The sequence below is a fragment of the Hordeum vulgare genome, chromosome 1H (assembly GCF_904849725.1).
Source record: "Hordeum vulgare subsp. vulgare chromosome 1H, MorexV3_pseudomolecules_assembly, whole genome shotgun sequence".
Lineage (NCBI taxonomy): Eukaryota > Viridiplantae > Streptophyta > Magnoliopsida > Poales > Poaceae > Hordeum > Hordeum vulgare.
In genome coordinates this window covers 459,498,168-459,523,558 of record NC_058518.1, presented here as the reverse complement: position 1 = coordinate 459,523,558, position 25,391 = coordinate 459,498,168, and the positions used below count along the sequence as shown (strand labels likewise).

At 46.5% G+C, this 25,391-nt stretch overlaps 1 protein-coding gene across 1 annotated transcript; it reads right to left on the bottom strand.

Moving 5' to 3' along the window:
- Positions 1–12,240: 12,240 nt before the first annotated feature.
- LOC123414718 lies at positions 12,241–12,695 on the bottom strand. Its single transcript, XM_045106676.1, has one exon. The coding sequence runs from the start codon at positions 12,637–12,639 to the stop codon at positions 12,457–12,459; it is 183 nt and encodes a 60-aa protein (XP_044962611.1). The 5' UTR covers positions 12,640–12,695; the 3' UTR covers positions 12,241–12,456.
- Between the last annotated feature and the right edge of the window lie 12,696 nt (positions 12,696–25,391).

Below are 25,391 nucleotides of genomic sequence, written 5' to 3'. Positions count from 1 at the left end.
CGGCAGTGAAATATAGAGCATAACACAGTGTTCCTTGCGAAGACACTTCTGCGGGATTTGACTTTTGAGGGCAATACCTCTCGTTTCACCACTCAAGAGGCCAAAACACAGCTTGGCTTCTGCGGGTATTTCTATAGAACTTGAGGGCACACCTCTCGTTTTACCACTGAGAAGCCAGAAGGCTCTAATGAACTGCACATGGTCAACTAGCATTCCAGTTGAAGCACTATTCTTTTGCGGAAGAGATATGAGTGAATTTAGGAGGCTCATGAAAGGAAAACAGAAGTTTACATGGAAAGTTGCCTATTTATCTGGTTCATGGAGTTTCTTGTGTTAACCAAGTTGCTGTTCATTAATAAATAGGTTTATGTTACGCCCCTACATTGCTGCCTCACTTGTGGACAAATTGCGAGAGTGATTTCTCTACCATGCACAGGATATATATATTTTTTGAAACGAAGGCAAAAGATTTGCCTCATCGATTAATTAAGCAGAAGAAAATTGCCGAGTTAATTAATAGAAAACTGAATGAAAACTGGTACAAACCAACCATATGTAGACTACTCAGAGAGCATGCAATCCCATAAACACATGATTAGCCCTTCAACCATACCCAACACATAAGACAAACTCAACGATGGTAACTCGACCGAAGAACACGTCTACAACCTGTTGAGTAAATAGGCAATTTTCCGAGTACATTAATCCACAAAATAACAACTAGCATGGCATTGACTGGACTAATGACATACTGATCTTGAGCTAACCTAGCACATACTACGCATATAGTGGATACATCTATGCAAACAAGTAGTACTGCTAGGATAAATACGAACATGAGGATAAACGAGTCATACCCTCCAACCGGCCAGTTGGCCGTAGCAGCAGCAGCGGCGGCGGCGGCAGTATCCTCTGCCGTCTTCTTCTCGGCTTCCTCGCGGAGACGATCAGCTTCGCTTGGTGAAGACATGGCGATGACGAGGGCGACGCGGACGTAGACGAAGCAGACGGACGGAGGCGAGCAGTCGCGTGATCGCTCCCCAAAAACCTAATCGCCCCTCTCCCGTACAGGAACCGGAGATGCGAGGTTTCGGAGGCCTGCTCTCCCGTCGACCGTGTACGCGGTAAACGGGACGGAATCGCCGGCGGCAGCAGCAGTCAAGGAACGAAGGCGTGAGGCAGATGTGATCTGATTCTCGTGACGGCTAGGGTAGGCGATCGCGTGCTTATAAAGGCGGCTGGGTGGAGAGACGTGGGCCAAGCCCACGTCCGAGTCGGTAACAGCCACGATCCGACGTCTCGGATCGTTCCTTGTCCGTTACGTATTCTCCGTTCCTGACCGGCAAAAATAAGCGCGTAGGTATGAGCTCGGCTCGGCTCATTCCCGCGTCGCGTCGCGTCGCGTCGTGACGAGGCGAGGCGAGGCGTGGCGTGGCGAGGCGGGCGGCGGAGGAGGAGTGCGCGAGGGCACCTTCTCTTCTCACTCTCCAATAGCATGTGGAAGAGAGACCCTTATAAAGGGGTCCAAACTCTCCTCCACTAGCGGGGTGGGACTAAACTCCCACCACCTTGCCATGCCACCACCTACATGGGCCCTTGGAGATTTTTCTGAAATTCTCTAATGGGCCTAAGGCCCAGCTCCAAGTTTCAACAATCCCCCACCAGATCTCAAGGGCACATCGTGTTCCCTCGTTCCAATCACTGTTTTAATATACCAGCATTTCAGTGAAGACCTATTAAGGTTGAGCTTCACCTAGAACAAGTAGCTACACTCCTTTACAACTGAACAATGGACTATGCCTTGAATTGTCAGCTTGGCGTAAAAGAGCTTCACCACAAGTCTTACTAGTACTAGACTGCCGAAGGTGACCCCTCGGGTGGAGCATATTAGTCACACTCCTGGCCTATTCATGAGTTTACTAGAGATCACCCAAACCTCATAGACTGTGACCAGCAGTCAAGCTCATATAGGTGTGTTCCTCCAAAGATCGCTCTGTAGGACAGCATCTTGCTTACATATAAGCTTTAGAACACATTAAGACAGTAGTCATCCTACCATACAGTATCCAAGAGTATTGCATCTCCAACGGAGTGGGTTAGTAAAGTTACTCTCCTCAGTTCACCACTGGCTTGTTTTCCCAGGTCCTACTTCACGGGATCTCCGATCATATAGGTTGGGTTACTACCATGGCAACTCATGTGGGTCTCATACCCATCTCCCTCGATGCACTATCTATCACAACACGTGATAGCCCTTTAGTAAAGGGATCTGCCAGATTCTTAGCCGTTTGGATATAATCCAACGCTATCACTCCGGAGTTTCTCAAACGTCTGACATACTTCAGTCTCATTCTTATATGTTTGTTGGAATTCATATTGTCCTTTGAACTCTTCACTTTAACAATAACCGTCTGATTATCGCAGTTCATAAGGATAGCCGGAACCGGCTTCTCAACCACAGGTAAGTCCATCAAAAGATCTTGAAGAAATTCTGCTTCGACACCAGATGTGTCTAATGCTGTTAATTCTGCTTCCATTGTCGATCTTGTTAAGATCGTTTGCTTGCAAGACTTCCAGGAAACAGCACCACCCCCAAGAGTAAACATATACCCAGTAGTGGCCTTCATCTCATCAGCATCAGAGATCCAATTCGCATCACTATACCCTTCAAGTACCGATGGGAATCCCGTATAGTGAAGCCCGTGGTTGACAGTACCTTTCAAGTAGCGCATAATTCTTTCAACAACACGCCAATGAACATCGCCCGGGTTTGCAACAAACCGGCTAAGTTTGCTCACAGCAAACGCGATGTCAGGCCTCGTTGCGCTAGCTAGGTACATAAGTGAACCGATAATTTGAGAGAATCTCAATTGATCTATAGCTGTGCCTTTAAACTTTCGAATAAGCACACTAGGATCATATGGTGTTTGACAAATTTTGCAGTCTGAATATCCAAAGCGACTCAAAATCTTATCAACATAGTGGGATTGCAGAAGTGTAATCCCACCCTCATCATCTCTCAACAGCTTGATGTTCAAGATAACATCAGCCACCCCAAGGTCCTTCATCTCAAAGTTTTGAGACAGAAAAGACTTAACCTCCTCAATTACTTTGAGGTTGGTTCCAAATATCAGTATGTCATCAACATACAAGCACAATATAACTCCTTCGCCCCCACCATGGCGATAGTATACACATTTGTCAGCTTCATTAACAACGAAGCCAACAGATGTCAGAGTTGTATTAAACTTCTCATGCCATTGCTTAGGTGCTTGTCTCAGACCATATAAAGATTTCAGCAACTTACACACCTTTCCTTCCTGACCTTCTATCACAAAGCCATCTGGCTGTTGCATATAGATTTCCTCATTTAGCTCTCCATTCAGGAAAGCCGTCTTAACGTCCATTTGATGAACCAGAAGACCATGAGAGGCCGCCAATGAGAGTAGTACTCTAATGGTGGTCAGTCTAGCCACAGGTGAATAAGTATCGAAGAAATCTTCCTCTTCTTTTTGGGCATAGCCCTTGGCCACAAGCCTAGCCTTGTACTTTTCAATCGTACCATCGGGCCTAAGCTTCTTTTTGAACACCCACTTGCATCCCAATGGTTTGCAACCATAGGGACGATCAGTGATTTCCCATGTCCCGTTAGCCATGATGGAATCCATCTCGCTACGGACCGCAGCTTTCCAGTAATCAGCATCTGGAGAAGCATACGCTTCTGAAATAGAAGTGGGATTATCATCCACGAGGTATACGAAGAAATCATCACCAAAGGTCTTTGCAGTCCTTTGTCTCTTGCCCCTACCACGGGCTTCCTCGTCATCCTCCTCAGGATTTTCATCATGTGTTTGTTCATAATATTCCATAGGAATGGCAGCCTCAGGAGTTATCTCAGATTCATGTCTAGAAGTGCTTTGCATATCTCTCATGGGAAATATATCCTCAAAGAATGTAGCATCCCTCGACTCCATTATTGTACCGACCTTCACGTCAGGTACCTCAGATTTCACTACTAGAAATCTATAGCCTACGCTATTCTTAGCGTATCCCAAATTAACGCAATCCACAGTCTTTGCTCCAAGCTTACGCTTCTTGGGAATCGGTACATTGACTTTCGCCAAGCAGCCCCAAGTACGTAAGTACGAGAATGTCGTCCTTCTCTTCGACCACTCCTCGTAGGGAGTGACCTCATTATCTTTTGTAGGAACTTTATCCAGGACATGACACGCGGTCAATATAGCCTCCCCCCACCATGCCTTGGATAAACCCGATGTATCTAACATGGCGTTAACCAAATCAGTTAGAGTACGGTTTTTCCGCTCGGCAACCCCGTTTGACTGGGGTGAATAGGGAGGCGTCCTCTCATGAATAATGCCGTGTTCCGCACAAAATGAATCAAATTCGTTTGAGAAGTACTCTCCACCACGATCAGACCGGACTCGTTTAATTTTATTTTCAAGTTGATTCTCAACTTCTGCCTTATAGATTTTAAAGTAGTGTAGAGCCTCATCTTTAGTATTTAACAGATACACATAGCAAAATCTAGTGGAATCATCTATCAATGTCATGAAGTATTTCTTTCCACCTTTAGTCAACACACCATTCATCTCACAAAGATCAGAATGTATGAGTTCTAATGGTGCCAAGTGTCTCTCCTCTACAGCCTTGTGAGGCTTGCGAGGTTGCTTTGCTTGCACACACGAGTGGCACTTAGAACCTTTGGCTAAAGTGAAAGTTGGGATTAAATTCAGTTTTGCTAGCCGCGACATAACACCGAAAGTTATGTGACAAAGACATGAATGCCAAACTTCAGATTCATTAACACTCGAATGAATATTGTTCACGACTTTATTACAAAAATCTGCTAGAGAAAGGCGGAACAGACCTCCGCATTCATAACCTTTTCCAACGAAAAGTCCATATTTCGTAACTACTACTTTATTAGACTCGAACACCAACTTAAACCCTTCTCTACACAGAAGGGAGCCACTAACGAGATTCTTCTTGATGGCGGGGACATGCTGCACGTTCTTCAGCTGCACGATCCTTCCCGAAGTAAACTTCAGATCGACCGTGCCAACACCAAGAACAGAAGCACTCGCGCCATTCCCCATCAATACGGACCCGTGACCGGTGGCCTGATAAGAAGAGAACAATGATAAGTCAGCACACACATGAATATTTGCACCCGTGTCCACCCACCAATCGGTGGACTGACAGACTGTAAATACAGTAAGTAAATTACCGTACCCAGATGCACCACTTTCATTGTTGCCCACAATCATGTTTGCAGACTTGGAGTCCTGCGCCGGCTTCTTGTACTTGTTTGGGCATTTGTTCGCCCAATGTTCCTCTGAACCACAAGTATAGCAGCCATCTCCCTTCTTATTCTTCTTGAAGGGCTTCTTCCCCTTCTTCTTGAAGTCGGTATTCTGTTGGACAGAGTTCTTTCCCTTGGGCTTGTGAGAATTGAAGTTCCTCTGATGTACCATATTGGCAGCAGAAGAGCTTTCCACCGCTTTTCCATTGGAGTCCTTTGCTCTCGAGTTCTGCTCAACACTCAGATGGCCGATGATGTCCTCTACTGAGAACTCACGCCTCTGATGTTTCAGAGTAGTAGCAAAGTTCCTCCAGGAATTAGGGAGCTTAGCAATTATACAGCCCGCGACAAACTTGCCCGGCAAATTGCACTTAAGAACCTCAAGTTTCTTAGCTATGCATATTATCTCATGAGCTTGTTCCAATACAGAACGGTTGTCAACCATCTTGTAATCGTGGAACTGCTCCATAACATACATCTCACTCCCAGCATCGGTGGCCCCGAATTTAGATTCGAGCGCCTCCCACAAGTCCTTGGCAACATGCATATGTAAATATGCATCAACCAGCTTATCTACGATCACGCTAATGACTGCTCCAAGGAATAGGACGGTGGCCTCCTTAAACATCTTCTCCTGTTCAGGAGTGATAGTTTCCGTAGGAGTGACACCAGCTACCCAGAACACGTTCATAGCCGTGAGCCATAAGGTGGTTCTCGTTTGCCAACGCTTGAAAAAAGTACCGGTAAACTTATCCGGTTTCAGTGCAGCAGCAAAACCATTACTCGAAAAATTCCTACAGACATTAGGTTTTTGGACTGTTGAGTAAATAGGCAATTTTCCGAGTACATTAATCCACAAAATAACAACTAGCATGGCATTGACTAGACTAATGACATACTGATCTTGAGCTAACCTAGCACATACTACGCATATAGTGGATACATCTATGCAAACAAGTAGTACTGCTAGGATAAATACGAACATGAGGATAAACGAGTCATACCCTCCAATCGGCCAGTTGGCCGTAGCAGCAGCGGCGGCGGCGGCAGTATCCTCTGCCGTCTTCTTCTCGGCTTCCTCGCGGAGACGATCAACTTCGCTTGGTGAAGACATGGCGATGACGAGGGCGACGCGGACGTAGACGAAGCAGACGGACGGAGGCGAGCAGTCGCGTGATCGCTCCCCAAAAACCTAATCGCCCCTCTCCCGTACAGGAACCGGAGAGGCGAGGTTTCGGAGGCCTGCTCTCCCGTCGACCGTGTACGCGGTAAACGGGACGGAGTCGCCGGCGGCAGCAGCGCGTAGGTATGAGCTCGGCTCGTTCCCGCGTCGTGGCGAGGCGGGCGGCGGAGGAGGAGTGCGCGAGGGCACCTTCTCTTCTCACTCTCCAATAGCATGTGGAAGAGAGACCCTTATAAAGGGGTCCAAACTTTCCTCCACTAGCGGGGTGGGACTAAACTCCCACCACCTTGCCATGCCACCACCTACATGGGCCCTTGGAGATTTTTCTGAAATTCTCTAATGGGCCTAAGGCCCACCTCCAAATTTCAGCACAACCAAACCCACGAAGGCAAGCCAAACCATAAGGACAACCCAAGAGACCGATGACCATTCATCAAGTAGTTGCAGACGCCTTTTGTGTGGCGCCACTCTTCTTTCCATTCCTCATGAGAGCCTCCCCCACAATGGCCTTGTCTGATCCACGGCTAGCCGCCTCCAAACGTTTGAGCAAGCTATGAACCTCTATCTAAAAGAGAATCTCATCGACCTTGGCACGCACAGAAACCTGCCCAATTGTCTTGTGCAGGTGGGTGACCGCAACATCGGAACCTCCAGGCACCACAAAGGCAAGTAGCTGGCTTGGCTCCAAATGATCAGACGCCAAGATACCGACCACCTCAATATCATCAACCACAGGTACCACTCACACGATAGACTCAGGCGTCTCCAGTTCCTCACATGGCAAAGCCTCCGAGTTAGGTGCCGACACACCTGTCTCATCAACCTCGCCACTCAAAGATGTCACATGCCCAATGGCCATAGGTAAGAGAGTGACTGAACCAACCAAGCCTCCACAGTCCACAACAGTGGACGGATGGCAAGACTCTGACGGTGATGATGAGGAAGTCATGGCCATCGCCAAGGACTCAAATGAGCCCAATCCATTGATATCATCATAGATGATTCCCCACAAAGCTCCTCAAGCTTAGGCATAATTTGCAGAACTGGAGCCATGACCTTGGTGATGACCGCTCTCCCATGGACAGTTGGCGTCGCCGCACACAGAGCATGACGAGAAAATTCTCCAAAGAAGCAATCAACCTCCTCACCAATGGAACCAACCTGAAGCTCGGGTTGCAAAGGCACATCCAACACAACGTGAAGCTTGGCAACAACATGGCAAAGCTCAATGCGGAGCAGCTCAACCTCCTGAAGGAGCTCCATGCGCAATAGGGCAAACTGGGACTCCAAAGCAGAGACCAAAAAGGCACTAACATTGGAATCCTTGCAACATTCAGAATTGAGACCTTGGCGGCACCAACACACGCCGCGACGAGTGGCCCATGACCTCCGCCCAACTCCTGGTCAGCGAAGGACAAGTCTGGAAGGACGGAGAGTAGCTCTGCTGGTGAGGAGCATGAGTGACCAGAGAGCTAGCGCGGGCGACCAGAGAGCGACCATGAGCAAACGGTGAGCGAGCACGACAGAACCTCTCCCAGTGACCAGGTCGATGACAGCGAATGCATCTAAATGTCTCACGACATGCACCGACTTGGTGGCCACGCTCGAGGCAACGGAAACACCTCCCTCGAGCCCAACGCTTGAAGGCGAGGCTACGCTCCAAACCTTCCCTAGATGGATCGAAGGGAGCGCCCCGGCCGGAACGACGCCCTCGACCGACATACTCCCAACTGACCTCGACTTCAAGAGTGGCAGCGGCAGGATTCTATGCTTGGTCCATCTTCTGCATCGGCATGCACGGGATATATCGGGTATGTATCCAGGGCCGGTGAGGGCCCGGGGCGAACACTATAACTCGGGGGCCTTTAGTATAAACAACGATATATATAATAAGCAATATATTTTTTATGAGATGTATCAAATATTATTTCATGTGCACTCAATAGAAATATTCATCTCAAATTATATATGTATATAGAAATATCATATAACATTTTGGGATGCATCATTGGCAATCTCATCTGGTAATTGTAATTGCAGGATGCATGCCTTTTACTAGGTGACATGAGGTTTTAAAATTTAAAGAAAAAATTGGGAATTCAAAACTTGCTGGAATCTACAAAAATACTAAATTAATTAATAAAATCTTACCGATTGTAAAGTCGAACTCACAAATTACAAATGCATAAAGCCCAATAATACGTTACTTAACAGTGTCCAGTTAGTCTATTGTCATCAATGTCCTGTTGCAATAAGGAAATAGCAAAGTTGATAATGAAAACTCGGTCGTGACCTGTAACTATTTAGAAATCATTAAGGTATAGGTTTGTAGGCTACCTTCTCTGCTGGGTTCGTGTGTGGCCGCATAAACAACGGAGACTCCCGACTACCACTATGCGTTTCTGTGGCCTCCTCGTTGTTGTTCATCTGGTCTGTTCCTAGCAGCAGCAGGCACTATGATGAAGCGAGGTGATGGCCTCGCGGTTAGCGATAAGTCCGTGCGGTTGGCAAATGAGATGGCGTCGCGAGGTAATCGGGAGATTAGGTAAAACAGGAGGTAACTAGATAAATCATGTAAAAATCATTACGTCTCAAGCATCTACTAGGGTCGTGCGACTCTTACGAAGATGATGGAGGTGTGGATTGCTGGAATCCTGGAGGTTCAGTTACGGTGTTCACTAGCTATTTTGACCGGGTCCAACACAACGTGACACACAACATTGCATTTTTATGCTGTGACGAAATTCAGGCAATCAGGCTTAACATAAGTGCACATACCTCGGTTCCCTCTGTTTCGGGGGGCCGGAGCGGTCGCCCCCTACACCCCATCAGGACCAGGCATGTATGTATCCATCATCTATAATTGATTTGAGATTCGTGCTATATTTTTGGGTTTTTGACAAAAAATGACTTGTTTTATAGCATTACATAATGTGTCGCCAATTTTCTTTTCTTGTTTCAAACTACACAATAATACAACAATGTTTTGTTTGGTACACGATGAAATATTATGAAAATACACTTTGCAAGAAGAAAATAAAATTAAGCGTATCATAACACAAATCTCGGAAACAAGAGAGAATTTTGATAATATGGACCTGAGCAAATGAGAAAAATCCCCTTATGAGCGGATCCAAGAACATTTCTTAATATCTTCGTGTACTGAACGTACTAGCTGCTTTTCACTTTTTACCAGTTCAGTCGAAATATCGCCTACATTCACACCAACAATGCATTGTCCATCCCCTGAAAAAAAAAGCATAACATATTATCCAATAACCTCTAGAAAAAGAAGCCAATTCCATATGATCCGTTACAGTGAATAGTGGTCACAAGCCGCTGTCTACACGTGAACAACGCTTACCAGTGGATATCGGTGTGATCAAAATTCTAGAATTTTCAGGTACCACACCAGTATCTCTTTTCTTTAGGACCTTGAAAATATGCATTTGCCGACTTGCCCAGCTGATATTCTCTTTATCCCTACATTATTGCAATGTCAAAATATTTGTTTTGACGGATATTCTATTTTAGCATCAAGGCACGAAAACAAAAACCTCACAAACTTCTTGTTCAAGCAGCAGATTCATATATGAATTTTTCTTCTTGGTGTAAAGTATAAGAGCGTCTACCCGGACCTCTCATATACGTCTCAAATGCCCGGTTAGGCCTTCTGGTCAGTGATGGGTTACAAAAACTCGATCCAACCTGACCTTTCAAACCCATCTTAAACGCTTCGCCTCACCGGTACCCTCATATCTAGCCCAAATCTATGTCGGATATGGGACGACCCGATCAAGCCCGGGTGTGTCCGCCCCGTCCTGACTGACTCATCACCGACCCCACCATTGTCCCACACAAAAACCCCACTCCGGACGTCTCGATCCGAATCCTAGCTCACTCTCTCTCGATCCGTTCTTTTCTCTCCCTCTTCGATTCCTATCCCATCCACTTCGATCTTCAGCTCTTGCAGCGGCTCTGACTTCGGCTCCGACCTCGACTATGACAAGGAGCTGACCCTCCGCATTGCGTTGGAGCGGTCCAAGGTGGACATCGGTGACATCTCCGGATTTGGAGGGTAGCCGCAGCTCCCGTGTCGGCACAACATGGACGGCGGAGCTTGACCCTCGTGTCCTGCGCGCAGATCCACCGGGACATTGCAGTCCACACCGCCCCCGTGGCGTATCCTTCCCCGCCGACCGCTCCTCCACACGGGACAACAGTGGGTGCTATTGCTCGCATCGTCAGCTCGTACACGCACTTAGGAATCGGAGGTGCCCGTCGCCTTTCGCTTGAGGCAGCGGACAAGGGAGAGGGAAACGGCAGAGCAGTCCACGCGCCGCCGCCACGGGATGCAGGTGGAGCACGACGAGGACGAATGCCTCACCGCATGGGTGTATCGCCGGTCCCTCATGATGGCAAAGATAAACGCTCGTCGCCTCTAACAGAAGAACGTCAAGGCGCTCCGACTTGCTATTGAGCAGTCGGAGCGCGAGGTGAAGGAGGCAACGTCTGAGGCGGCTCGGGTCGCCAAGTTGAAGCGGGAGCAAGACATGACGGTCCGTCACATGAAGGTTCCCATCGTCCTCTGCGACTCCGACAACGACGACGACGGCGAGAGATGCACCTCCCCCGAAGATGACCAAGACACTCCACCAGCCGCGGATGGCTACAACTGCGCCGATGAACGAAAGACAAAGGCTTGGCGTTTGAGGGACCGAATTAGCCCATTGCACGTGTAGATGTTCTAAAGTTGCAGTCAGCTAACAAGAGTTGTGAACTTGTGATACACAATCACCATATATGAATACTTCAACCTTTTCAAAGAAATGTGAAGGTATTTATTAAAATGGACCTTTGAAAAGATCAGGTTATATACTTATCCCAAGAGAAAAAGAAAAACTATTACCAACAATGCTTTCTACTTTTTTTTCCCTGCTTACATATTTTTTAAGGAAACCAAAACCTAACGGCCTACGGGCCTAGGTATGTACACAATCATTCTTTACTTACAGCTTATAGATGGCTATGCTTCATCTTTTTCATTTACCCAATCCGTATTAAAGTTAAACATCATATTTTTCAAAGAGAGATCTTCTAAATTTCTTCTACCATTCTAAAATAAGTGTTGTGGTTTGAGTTCAAATTAGAAGTAACAAATATTATCTTCTTTGATTAGAATCAGGAAAAATTAGTACTTTAACCGATGAACATTTAAACCGGGTTTACTTCTGTTGTAAACTCATGGACGTGCCTGGAATTGTAAAGCTTCATGCAAGGCCTTAGCAATCTTTTGGATAAATTATGAAAGCTAGATTTTAAACTCAAGACCTTAAGCTCTGATACCATCTTATGCTTCATGCACTAGCCAACACGATTGAAAATCCACATTAATGAAAATGGCTCGGCAATTCATATATACACTTCAACAAAAAGAACTGTATTGATTCTTAGCTTGGAGACCTAGGTTGGAACCCCAGGTTTATTTTAAAAAATAAAAAATACCCAAAGCTGAAGCCTTTTACTTCATATTTGCATTTTGTCTCTTCAAAAAATGTAAGAGAGAGATAGATTTTTTTGCGGGGAGAGAGAGAGAGAGATAGTTGATAGAAAAAGAATGTGAGAGATTAGGTATTTGAAACTTTTTACTTCATATTTGTAATCTGCCTCTTCCAACAACATGAGAGATTAGATAATTGAAAGATGAGGTACTTGCCCTTTTCGAAAAAAAAGATGAGGTACTCAAGCATACCGTGATGTCATGCACACCCAAGGTTTGAACTATATAACATTGAACCTCATTCCCCACTCAAGCCAAGTAACAGTACAGTGGATCAAACAGGTTCACCCTATAAAAACAAGGAGACTATCCTGCTAAAATCCTCAGAAGAAAAACAACACCTTGTCACACACACTGACACACGCCATACCCATCTACGTAGTATTTTGTTCAGCTTGTTTCCCTTCTGAAGCTGTTGCGATTGGCTTGCTTCGAGCCGTCAGCAGCGCCGCTTGGGGACACGAGGTTGCTCAGCGCCCTCACCATCTGGAGCTTGACCTGACCCCTCTTTGCCGGAGGCCTCTTCTCCTTGCCGAAGCTGCCGCCACTGTTGTACTGGTACTCGTACTCCATCGCCGCCGATCTTCTTCTTGCTCCTCCTCTCTGCTTCTCTTGTGTTGTGTAATGGTATTTACTTCATATTTGCTGCGATGAAGATGTCGCAAGGCATTTATAGGTCTACGCATGTTGCAGGTGCACCTTATTCGCTTCTTATCTGCAGAATGTAGTGCCACGGTGATGAAGGATTCATATACTTGCACTTTCGCTTTTCTCCTATCTGAAAGATACGCGCTGGGATATTTGCAATAAAGTGAACAAAAATCCTCGTCGACCACGCATATCATTTTACCACTTCAGAGGCTAAAAACACAAGCTTTCTCGTCCTTCTGAAGATATTTATGTTGGACTTGGGTTGAGAGCACACTGAACAATTTTCGGAGAAGATATTTGACTGTTCATCTGGCTCGTGAAGTTCCTTGTCTTAAACAAGTCACTATTCACGAATAAATGCGCTTGTTGCTTAACCTGTGGACAAGTTGCACGTGTGGTCGGATCAAGGATGGAGATGCTTGACGAATCTGTAGACCATTGACAAGTCTCACGACTTGCTGCCGCATTTGCAGAAACCAAAAAGGCCCTGATGATCAGCCGTGGAAAAATACATTAATTCTGAAAGAAGGGCAGGGGCTCTAACTAATATCAGCAAGATGAAAAGAAGTGAAAAAGTATCAATATTCACAATGACAAGTCAATAAGGGCGTCAAACTCTTCCTGCATCGTGGCTAACCAGTGAGGATCACGGAGGGCTGCCCGCACGGAAACAGGAAATGGTGACGGTTCGGAGGTGGATGCTGCAAGAAGGTACTCATCGCTGGAGTACCGCGGGCTCGATCAGTGGACACCGGCCTAGCCCGCGTCAGGGGGCCGGCTGATGGGTGGCTGGCTGCAGAGGGGCCGGCTACCAAGGGACCGACTGCTGGGTGGCCGGCTGCAGAGTTTCTGGACGCGGAGGGGCCGGCTGCTGAGGAGCCGGCTATAGAAGAACCATCTGCAGAGGGGTCGTCCGTGGAGTGGCCTGCTGCAGAGGGGCCGGCTGCGGAGGGGCCGGCTGCAGAGGAGCCGGCGGCAGATGGGCCGGCTGCGAGGAGCCGACCACTGAGGAATCGGTTACCGCTCCGGAGGAGACGGCTGACTTGGAGTCCTAATCCACGGTTGTCGAGGAAGCGTGGTCGGCAGTCCGGTCCACGGCGCGAGGAGCGTCGAAACCTGGCGGTGGTCCAAGGGCCAACCGAGACCGGCCACCAGAGGGGGTGTCGAAGGGCCACCGGTGGCCGGCGATGATGCGACAGCTGCAGGTACCTGCTGAAATGGAAACACCTTCTCATCAAAGTAAACGTGCCGCGAGGTGAAGACACGGTGGGAGATGGGATCATAACATCGATATCCTTTGATGTTGGGTGGGTAGCCAAGGAAGATGCAGGCGAGGGAGCGAGGGGCTAGCTTATGTGGTGCGGTAACGGCGATGCTAGGGTAGCAGAGGCAGTCGAAGATGCGAAGCTCATTGTAAGAGGGTGGTGAATGGAAGAGAAGATGATGAGGTGCAAAGTTGTCGCAAGTACGGCAAGGTCGAATGTTAAGGAGAAGGGATGCGGTGGCGAGGGCGTTAGGCCAGAAGCGCGGAGGCACATTGGCATGGAAGAGAAGCGTACGAACGCAATCGTTAAGAGTGCGAAGGATGCGTTCAGCGCGACCGTTCTGCTGCGAAGTGTAGGGGCAAGTGAGACGAAATATCGTCTCATGTATGGTGAGGAGAGTACGAACATCCAGGTTGTCAAACTCCTTCCCATTGTGTGTTTGAAATGCAAGAATGGGACGCCCAAACTGCGTACATACATAGGAATAAAAGGCAGCAATGGTGGCGATGGCATCAGACTTGCGCCGCAATGGAAAGGTCCACACAAAGTGCGAAAAATCATCAAGGATGACGAGATAGTAAGATGTCCACACATCGCATGAGAAGAAGGATGATGAGATAGTGCGAAAAATCATCAAGGATAATGAGATAGTATTACTTGCAACATGAGAGGTCCACACATCACTATGAATTAACTCAAACGTGTATGATGCAACATGAGAAGAAGGACGAAAAGAGAGGAGTATGTTTGCCGAGACGACAAGCGTGACAAGAGTGATTCTCGTTCTTATTACATGTGCAAGAAAAATTGTGAAGAATATGAAGAAGGGGGCTGGGTTGGGATGACCCAACCGAGCGTGCCAAAGATCCACACCGGTGGCGAGGGAAACAGGAGCGGCGGAGGTGGAGGAGGCAGTTGAGCCGACCGGGTAGATGTCTTCAGGACTGTCACATCGGTGAAGCACCATCCGGGTACGGGCGTCCTTGACAGAAAAAACAAACTCGTCAAATTCAAGAGTAATGGGATTTTCATGTGTAAAGTAGCGAACGGAAACAAATTTTTTGATAAGGTCGGGTGAAACTAAGATGTTAGATATAGAAAGTGGTGTGAAGGAGGACGGAAAAGAAGCATGTCCTATATGAGTAATGGGTAGAGAGGAACCATCACCGACGGTGATACGAGTAGAAGTGTTGATGGGATAGGAGGTGTGGAGGATACCGGGATGAGCAGCCATGTGAGTCGTAGCACCGGTATCCATGTACCAGTCACCACCGCCAGTGTAGGTTGTCGGTGTAGGGGCGGAGTGCAGCGCCGCAAGAAGGGTCGGGTCCCAGGGAGCAGGGGGAAGCGGAGGAGCCGGAAGTTGGGGCTGGGACGTCAAGGGCGACGACAGCCCACCTGGCTGCGCCGACTGGCCGAGCGAGAGAGGGTCATATGACGCCAGGTACGGCTTTGGAGCAACATAGAACGCCTGATGAGACGGGGGCCGGGGTCCCAGGAGACCGGGAGCAGGAGCACAGGGAACCGACATGGAATAAGCGTGCACGACGTCGGTCCACGGATTTTGCGCGGCGTACCATGGAGTCGGCTGCTGCTATGGAGGGTGAGCGGTTCCACCTGGAGCGCCGTTTGTTTCCTGCTGCTGACGCCCACCGCGTCGACCGCCGCGACGACGGCCGTTGCCAGATGGGGCTAGCTGCAGCGGTTGAAAGGGAGCTGCTTGCGGGAAGGCCGGTCGTGGGGGAGCCGGTCCACCGCGAGTGGCGGTGATAAGAGCCGTGTGTGTGGCCCGGATCCGCACGATCTTCAGGCGCGGCTCCTCAAGCTTGAGGTACGCCACCACCTTAGCGAAGGTAGGTTCCGGTATAAGAGTCAGGTTGGAGGCGGCATTTCCGAAATCGTCGTTGAGGCCGGCGGTGAGAGTGCTGATGAGGAGCTCATCGCTGATCGTCTCGCCAAGATCACGGAGCTCATCAGCAAGCTTTTTGACGTGCATGCAAAAGTCATCAATGGATGAATCAAGCTGCTGGCATCCATAAAACTCGTCGTGAAGGAGGACCTTGCGCTGGAGTTTGTTGTCGATGAAGAGGCCGTTGAGCTTGGTCCAGACGGCGTAGGCGTCGTCGTCATCACACACCACCGTGTGGAAGCAGGCCCGACCCTGAGGGGGGCGGAATGGGCGGCCACCCCGGGCCCCCGGGACGAAGGGGCCCCCATCCCAAGTAAGTGCAAGCAGGCCCGGACCTGAGGGGGGCAGAAGGGGCGGACGCCCCGGGCCCCCGGGACGAAGGGGCCCCCATCCCAAATAAGTGCAAGCACCCCTTACGATCTGTTTTACTGGTCGCCATTGGAGCAAAGTTGTTCTGTTTTTCTGTCTGTTAGTGTCTCCACGATGAAGAAAGACAGAACATTATCTCTTCTAGCGAGCTATGGCTTGGGCCATTTTCTCCTCAGCACCAAAAACGTGGATTGTTAAATGATGATGGGCCATTCTCTTGAAAAAAGTGATTGTGACCACACGAAATCAGGGTAGGGAGCGCTTTAATTTAGTAATGCTTACATCTTCTAAAAAGAAAAGTAATGCTTGCATTTGTCTAAAAAATAGTAATACCTGCATGCTTAGATATTTGAGTGGGCTGTCTAAAAGAAAAAAGATACTTGCGTGGAATTAAGGATCTAAAAAAGCAAGATGCTTCTATTAGTTAGTAGGTGTTTATTTAAAGGAACTAGGAATTAATAATCGATTGATGGATACTTGCACTCTTGCCGTAAGGGGCATACATTAGCAAACTTCTTCCTTCGTCTGGGTTTGTTATGCCCCTCCTATTTTGAGTCAAAGTTTGACTATAAGTTTTAGATATAAACTATATGTCATAAAAATTATATTATGGAAAAATTATTCCAAATAGAAATACAAAATGTATTTTTTTTAAACGTATACCACATATTTTGTTAATTATTTAGATGGTCCAAGTTTGACACAAAATATGATGAGGCTCAATTAACCGAGATGAAGAAAGATACCTAGAAAAACTAACAAACTAAAATATGATGACAAAGAGTCAGAACTAACACACATGGTCAACGATAGGACGACGAGACATACACATACCTCAAGCAATAGCAAAGTAGGAAGACACGACTGATATTAACTGATTGAATATTTATGTCGTAGAACAATCTCTTTATGCAATTGATTTCATCATATCATGCATATAATCTGACCTCCACCACCGACACGAGAGCGCAATTGGGCTTGTAGGTGGGTAAGCAAGTCAACATGATCCCCCGTCTTATGATTCCCTACCTGATTGCCTACGACCACCGTGTGATATCTTGTGCACCCTAGACACATACACCCATCAGCATCTCCATGCCGTCACGCTGATAGGAGACCACACAACACCCATTTGTCGGCACGGCGACGATGCCATTTTAGAGATGACGTGTCTCTATTTCTCTTTCTATTGATACCGTCGACAATGAATTTATATCTAAGAACCTTTGTTTCTAAGGGCCCCGTATTATCATCTCGCCCCGGGCCCCTGAAATCTTAAGACCGGCCCTGTGTGGAAGAGATCTTTGGAGATGGTGAGGTAAAATCAGCGGATGATGGTGGCGTCGAGGATCATCCAGTCCTCGTCGTTCACCATGAGTGCCGAGTTCACGGTGCCATCGATGTGAACGTGGAGCAGATACTCACGGAACACCAAGGAGAAGTACCTCTTCCAGGCAGAGTAGGAGCCGGTGGACTAGTCAAGAACCACCGGGATGTGGTCGAAGATGTTGAGATCGCGAACGAGGGTGACATCCGGGCCAACAAATGGATTGCTGCCGGAGGAAAGCAGGAGCGCGGAGAGGCCATGGCAGCGGGGCGAGCAATGGCGTCGGGAGATGAGGGGTGTGATGGCGGAAGCGGTGTAAGCGGGAGGCGGCAACACGAGGCGGCGGCGGCGGCGCGAGGAGGGGCGCGGCGACAACGGCGGTGTGGGTGTCGGTAGGGAGAGGCGGCGACGCGAGGAGGGACGCGACGGTGGCGGCGACGGCTGCCAAGAGATGGCGCGACGGCGACGCCTAGGTTAGGAACGTGGAGAAAACTGATACCATGTAGAGAATTAGATTTGGACTGTGCAACACTCAATATTGATTGGATGTAGCAGAAACGTATATATAGGTATAAGACGGGTCTCTACCTCAACTATACAAGAAACTAAAAGATAAACCTATGACATAATATACATGCACAAATATATATTCAACACTTAGCATTGAAACTACAGATGCGGTATTGAACAGGCTCTATGGTAGTGGCTTCATGTATAGTTTTATTTTGTAAAAATGCGCTTTAGCGTTCTCTGTACACTGTATCTCTTGGTAATGAAATCTGGTGCTTTTTTCATAAGAAAATGGCCATGAGATTCTACTTTCCACTTACTAATTTCTCCTTACAATCGTTTTATCCTTGTTCTAGGAAAGAAGCAGGTTCACCACTTCAATCTGTCTGCTCACCTGTTGTTGCAGCACGCGTTGAAGCAGGATGCGATTCATCTAGTGCCTTCTGTAATGCTCTGTTGCACCTAGCGCCCACCTGTTGATAAGTCTACATACAACAGCGGGCTCATTGATTCCAGTGGAAACAAGGAAACTGATGCTAGTTTTTTCCACAATGGTTTATACGGTGTACTACCTCGGTAAACTAATATAAAAACATTTAGATCATTATTTTATTTATTTAAATATATTTTTAGTTTATAAAGGGAGTACATGATTATTTTAGAATATAATATCCAAAAAAAAAAGATTAGAATGGGATAATCTACCAAAAATTGTACACCTACAGGTTTGATACGAGAAGCTACGAAACCTTCCATCCCTAACTAATCCACCCCCACGAATCTAACTGCATGGGGCCTCTCTTTTCTTTTCCAACCAAACTTTTCCAGCTACAAAATGGGACTAGTTTTGCAGGTGGAATTGCCGAGATTCGTTCGAGCCAATTCTGAAAAATGGTACTCTACTAATTAACTATCTTCAGGGATCAGATACAAGATCACCTATTCCTGCATTGTTTCATGGCTAGGTATGTGTGAGGTGTGCTAGACTGTACTTTCGGTATTAATATGAACTTGAGTTCGGTTAGCGAATTTTGTAGATGGGTGATGGAGTTCCCTAGCAAGATTAAAGTAGTAGTGGTTATAGGTGTGTTTGCTGTAATTTCGGCAATCTGGAAATGCAGGAACAATGACTGTTTCAGAAATGTACAAAACTTGTACAAGAATACTTTATCATCAATATTAAATTCTTATTTCTAAACTATTCTATTAAGCCTTTTTTTTAACCCTTTCAAACAATTTAATATCCTCATAAGCTTCGGTTCATTCATCTAAAGAACTCATGTAAGTAACCTCTTTCCTCAAGCAAGTCTGAAATCAAAATTAAGTTCTTTAATAGTCCATAAGTTTTAAGTTTCTAAAAGATAAATGGCATGCTTTTACATAAACCATTTTATAAGGTACCAACCCCATGTGAAGTTTACAAGTAGTTCTATAAGTCCGTAAAAGCATCATTAAGTTTCTTAGATCAATTTTTTAAGGATTTATTAGCAGTTTTTTGCAGGATTAGTTTGATCTCTCTATTAGCTAATTCCTCTTGCCCACTAGATCAAGGATGACAAACTCATGCCACTCTATGGTTTATATCATATTTAGCCAAAACTTTTCTAAAAGCATCATGAATGAAATATGAACTATCATCATTCATTAGATATCTAGGGTCTCAAATCTCGGAACAAGGTCGATCCTAAGATAGGGGGCCCGAGGAGAAACTACACTATGGGCCTATTAATACTAGTAATAATATGTGGGTTGCATAGGTACGATCATGTCTTGGCACTTAATTCGTGAGTAAATTTGTAAAATTGATTTTTGGAATGTTGGATTCTAAAATGCACGAAGACTAAAATTAAAAACTGATGTAGGGCAAGGTGGCTCACGGGAGTACTTATTTAGTATACACATGCAAAGCAACCAGCAACCCAGCGACGCCGGCATCCGTGACGGATGACGTCACGGTCGGTGCCCTACACCTCGCTCATGTCCTTGGCGGCCGGAGGCCCCCCGGGTCGCATGCTTCTCCTGGTCAGGCGGCGTCGGGTGTCTTGTGCCTCACCCCAGTCCTTGGTGGACAGTGCGGGCAGAGCAAACAGGAGCGGCGTGAAGGGGAGGCGAAAGGTAGGGCAGCGGACGGAGGCGGGCAGGGCGAACCGAAGTGGCGTGAAGGGGAGGCGAAGGGTGGGGCAGCGGGTGATACGTCTCCAACGTATCTATAATTTTTGGTGGTTTCATGCTATTATCTTGTCAAACTTTGGATGTTATGCATGCCTTTTATATATTTTTTGGGGACTAACTTAGGCCCCGTTTGGAACCATAATAGATTATAATAATCTGGATTATGAAGATAGATTATATAATTTGGTTTATAAAAATAATCTAGGTGGGCATGTTTGGAGGTCAGATTATGTAAACTGTAATCCAGGTTTTACATTGCATAATGACCTGTCCGCCCGCTGTTTTAAAAAAAATAGGAGGGTGGCGGTGGCAGGAATGCAATTATCTCCAACTTTACAAGGATAACGGGTCATTAGCAATCCATAATCTGATTTTAGCTGGGGTAGAGTAGATTATGAGTTTTTAATAATCTGTCCATCTAGCTTTTATAATCTATACCATAATCTGACCTGTTTGGAGACATAATAGATTATAAAAACTGGATTATATAATCTGCGTGGTTCCAAACAGGACCTTATTAACTCAGTGCCAAGTGCCAGTTCCTGTTTTTCCATATTTCTGACCCCTTTCAGCGGAGATTTTGAAACGGAGTCCAAACGGAAGAAAATCCCCGAAAAGATTTTTTCCGTAACGGAAGTAGATCAGGAAGCTTGAGAGCCAAGGCAGGAGGGCCCAGGGGCCCCACAAGCCCTCACCCCGCGGCCAGGGGGGAGGCCGCGGCCCACAGGCTTGTGGGCCCCCTGGACGCCCTCTGCCCTAGGGGTTGCACCTATATATTCCCTAAAAATCCCAAAAAAATCAGGAGATCATCGAAAGTACTTTTTCGCCACCGCAAGCTTCTATCTCCGCAAGATCCCATCTGGGCACGCTCTGATGCCCTGTCGGAGGGGGGATTCGGATATGAAGGGCTTCTTCATCAACACCATGACCTCTCCGATGATGCGTGAGTAGTTTACCATAGACTTACGGGTCCATAGTTACTATCTAGATGGCTTCTTCTCTCTCTTGGATCTTCAATACAAAGTTCTCCATGATCTTCATGGAGATCTATACGATGTAATCTTCTTTTGCGGTATGTTTGTCGAGATCCGATGAATTATGGATTTATGATCAGATTATCTATGAATCTTATTTGAGTTTCTTCTGATCTCTCTTATGCATGATTTCATATCCTTGTAATTCTCTTCGAGTTGTGGGTTTTGTTTGGTCAACTAGATCTATGATTCTTACAATGGGAGAAGTGCTTGGTTTTGGGTTCATACCGTGCGGTGACATCATCTAGTGACAGAAAGGGTAGCGAGGCACGCATTGTGTTGTTGCCATCAAGGGTAAAAAGATGGGACTTTCATCATTGGTTTGAGATTATCCCTCGACATCATGTCATCTTGCTTAAGGCATTACTCTGTTCGTCATGAACTCAATACACTAGATGCATGCTGGATAGCGGTCGATGTGTTGAGTAATAGTAGTAGATGTAGAAAGTATCGGTCTACTTTTCTCGGACGTGATGCCTATATGTATGATCATTGCCTTAGATATCGTCATGACTTTGCGCGGTTCTATCAATTGCTCGACAGTAATTTGTTCACCCGCCGTGATATTTGCTATTTTGAGAGAAGCCTCTAGTGAACACTATGGGCCCCGGGTCTACTTCAAACCATATTTTTAGCCTTACACTTTTTACTTCGTTGCACTTTCCGCCTTCAGATCTCACTTTGCAAACAATCTTGAAGGGATTGACAACCCCTTTGAAGCGTTGGGTGCAAGCTCGTTTGTGTTTGCGCATGTACTCTGGACTTGACGAGACCCTACTTCTGGATCGATACCCTGGTTCTCAAACTGAGGGAAATACTGTTGGGGAACGTCGCATGGGAAACAAAAAATTTCCTACGCGCACGAAGACCTATCATGGTGATGTCCATCTACGAGAGGGGATGAGTGATCTACGTACCCTTGTAGATCGTACAGCAGAAGCGTTAGTGAACGCGGTTGATGTAGTGGAACGTCCTCACGTCCCTCGATCCGCCCCGCGAACAATCCCGCGATCAGTCCCAGGATCTAGTACCGAACGGACGGCACCTCCGCGTTCAGCACACGTACAGCTCGACGATGATCTCGGCCTTCTTGATCCAGCAAAAGAGACGGAGAGGTAGAAGAGTTCTGCGGCAGCGTGACGGCGCTCCGAAGGTTGGTGATGACCTTGTCTCAGCAGGGCTCCGCCCGAGCTCCGCAGAAACGCGATCTAGAGGAAAAACCGTGGAGGTATGTGGTCGGGCTGCCGTGGAAAAGTCGTCTCAAATCAGCCCTAAAACCTCCGTATATATAGGTGGGAGGGAGGGGAGGAGGCAGCCTCAAAACCTAAAGGTTTGGCCGAAATTGGAGGTGGAGGAGTCCTACTCCAATCCTACTTGGAGTAGGATTCCACCTTCCCACTTGGAAACTCTTTCCACCTTGTGTTTTTTCCTTCTCAAACCTTATGGGCCTTAGTGGGAACTTATTCCAGCCCACTAGGGGCTGGTTTATCTCTTCCCATAGCCCATGAGACCCCTTGGGGCGTGACACCCCTCCCGATGGTCCCCGGCACCCCTCCCGGCACTCCTGGTACACTACCGATGAGCCCGAAACTTTTCCGGTAATGCACGAAAACCTTCCGGTAACCAAATGAGGTCATCCTATATATCAATCTTCGTTTCCGGACCATTCCGGAAACCCTCGTGACGTCCGTGATCTCATCCGGGACTCCGAACAACATTCGGTGACCAACCATATAACTCAAATACGCATAAAACAACGTCGAACCTTAAGTGTGCAGACCCTGCGGGTTCGAGAACTATGTAGACATGACCCGAGAGACTCCTCGGTCAATATCCAATAGCGGGACCTGGATGCCCATATTGGATCCTACATATTCTACGAAGATCTTATCGTTTGAACCTGAGTGCCAAGGATTCATATAATCCCGTATGTCATTCCCTTTGTCCTTCGGTATGTTACTTGCCCGAGATTCGATCGTTAGTATCCGCATACCTATTTCAATCTCGTTTACCGGCAAGTCTCTTTACTCGTTCTGTAATACAAGATCCCGCAACTTACATTAAGTTACATTGCTTGCAAGGCTTGTGTGTGATGTTGTATTACCGAGTGGGCCCCGAGATACCTCTCCGTCACACGGAGTGACAAATCCCAGTCTCGATCTATACTAACTCAACGAACACCTTCGGAGATACCTGTAGAGCATCTTTATAGTCACCTAGTTACGTTGCGACGTTTGATACACACAAAGCATTCCTCCGGTGTCCGTGAGTTATATGATCTCATGGTCATAGGAACAAATACTTGACACGCAGAAAACAGTAGCAACAAAATGACACGATCAACATGCTACGTCTATTAGTTTGGGTCTAGTCCATCACATGATTCTCCTAATGATGTGATCCCGTTATCAAGTGACAACACTTGCCTATGGCCAGGAAACCTTAACCATCTTTGATCAACGAGCTAGTCAACTAGAGGCTTACTAGGGACAGTGTTTTGTCTATGTATCCACACAAGTATTGTGTTTCCAATCAATACAATTATAGCATGGATAATAAACGATTATCATGAACTAAGAAATATAATAATAACTAATTTATTATTGCCTCTAGGGCATATTTCCAACAGTCTCCCACTTGCACTAGAGTCAATAATCTAGTTCACATCACCATGTGATTCCAACGAATCCAACACCCATATAGTTATGGGGTCTGATCACGTCTTGCTCGTGAGAGAGGTTTTAGTCAACGGTTCTGAAACTTTCAGATCCATGCGTTCTTTACAAATCTTTATGTCATCTTATAGACGCTGCTACTACGTGCTATTCGGAAGTGCTCCAAATATCTACTCTACTATACGAATCCGTTTCACTACTCATAGTTATTCGGATTAGTGTCAAAGCTTACATCGATGTAACCCTTTACGACGAACTCTTCAACCACCTCCATAATCGAGAAAAATTCCTTAGTCCATTAGTTACTAAGGATAAATTTTGACCGCTGCTAGTGATTCAATCATGGATCACTCTCTGTACCTCTCAACATACTTTGAGTCAAGGCACACATCAGGTGCGGTACACAGCATGGCATACTTTAGATTCTACGGCTAAGGCATAGAAGACGACCTTCGTATATTCTCTTTATTCTGCCGGGATCGGGTTTTGAGTCTTACTCAAATTCACACCTCATAACGCAACCAAGAACTCCTTCTTTGCTGATCTATTTTGAACTCTTTCAAAAACTTGTCAAGGCATGCATCTTGTTGAAACTTCTATTAAGCGCTTTCGATCTATCTCCATAGATCTTTGATGCTCAACATTCAAGTAGCGTAATCCAGGTACTCCTTTGAAAACTTCTTTCAAACAACCTTGTATGCTTTACAGAAATTCTACATTACTTCTGATCCACAATATGTCAACCACATATACCTATCAGAAATTCTATAGTGCTCCCACTCACTTCTTTGGAAATACAAGTTTCTCATAAACCTTGTACACACCCAAAATCTTTGATCATCTCATCAAAGTGTATATTCCAACTCCGAGATGCTTGCACCAGTCGATTGAAGGATCACTGGAGCTTGCATACTTGCTAGTATCTTTAGGATCGACAAAACCTTCTGGTTGTATCACATACAATGTTTGCTCAAGGAAACCGTCGAGGAAACAATGTTTTGACATCCTACGTGCAATATTTCATAAATAATGCATCAACAACTAACATAATTCTAACAGACCTTTAGCATCGCTACGAGTGAGAAAGTCTCATCATAGTCAACTGTTTGATCTTGTCGAAAACATCTTTGCGACAAGTCGAGCTTTTCTTAATAGTGACTTATCACTATCATTGTCTGTCTTCATTTTAAAGATCCATCTTTACTCAATAGTCCTATGACCATCAAGTAGTTCTTCCAAAGTATACACTTTGGTTTCATACATGGATCCTCTCTCGGATTTCATGGCTTCCAGCCATTTGTCGGAATCCGGGCCCACCATCGCTTTCTCCATAACTCGTAGGTTCACTGTTGCTCAACAACATGACCTCCAAGACAGGGTTACCGTACTACTCTGCAGCAGTACGCGACCTTG

Excerpts from the sequence above, each read along its gene's own strand:
- LOC123414718 (XM_045106676.1), bottom strand. The coding sequence starts at position 12,639 with ATGGAGTACGAGTACCAGTACAACAGTGGCGGCAGCTTCGGCAAGGAG.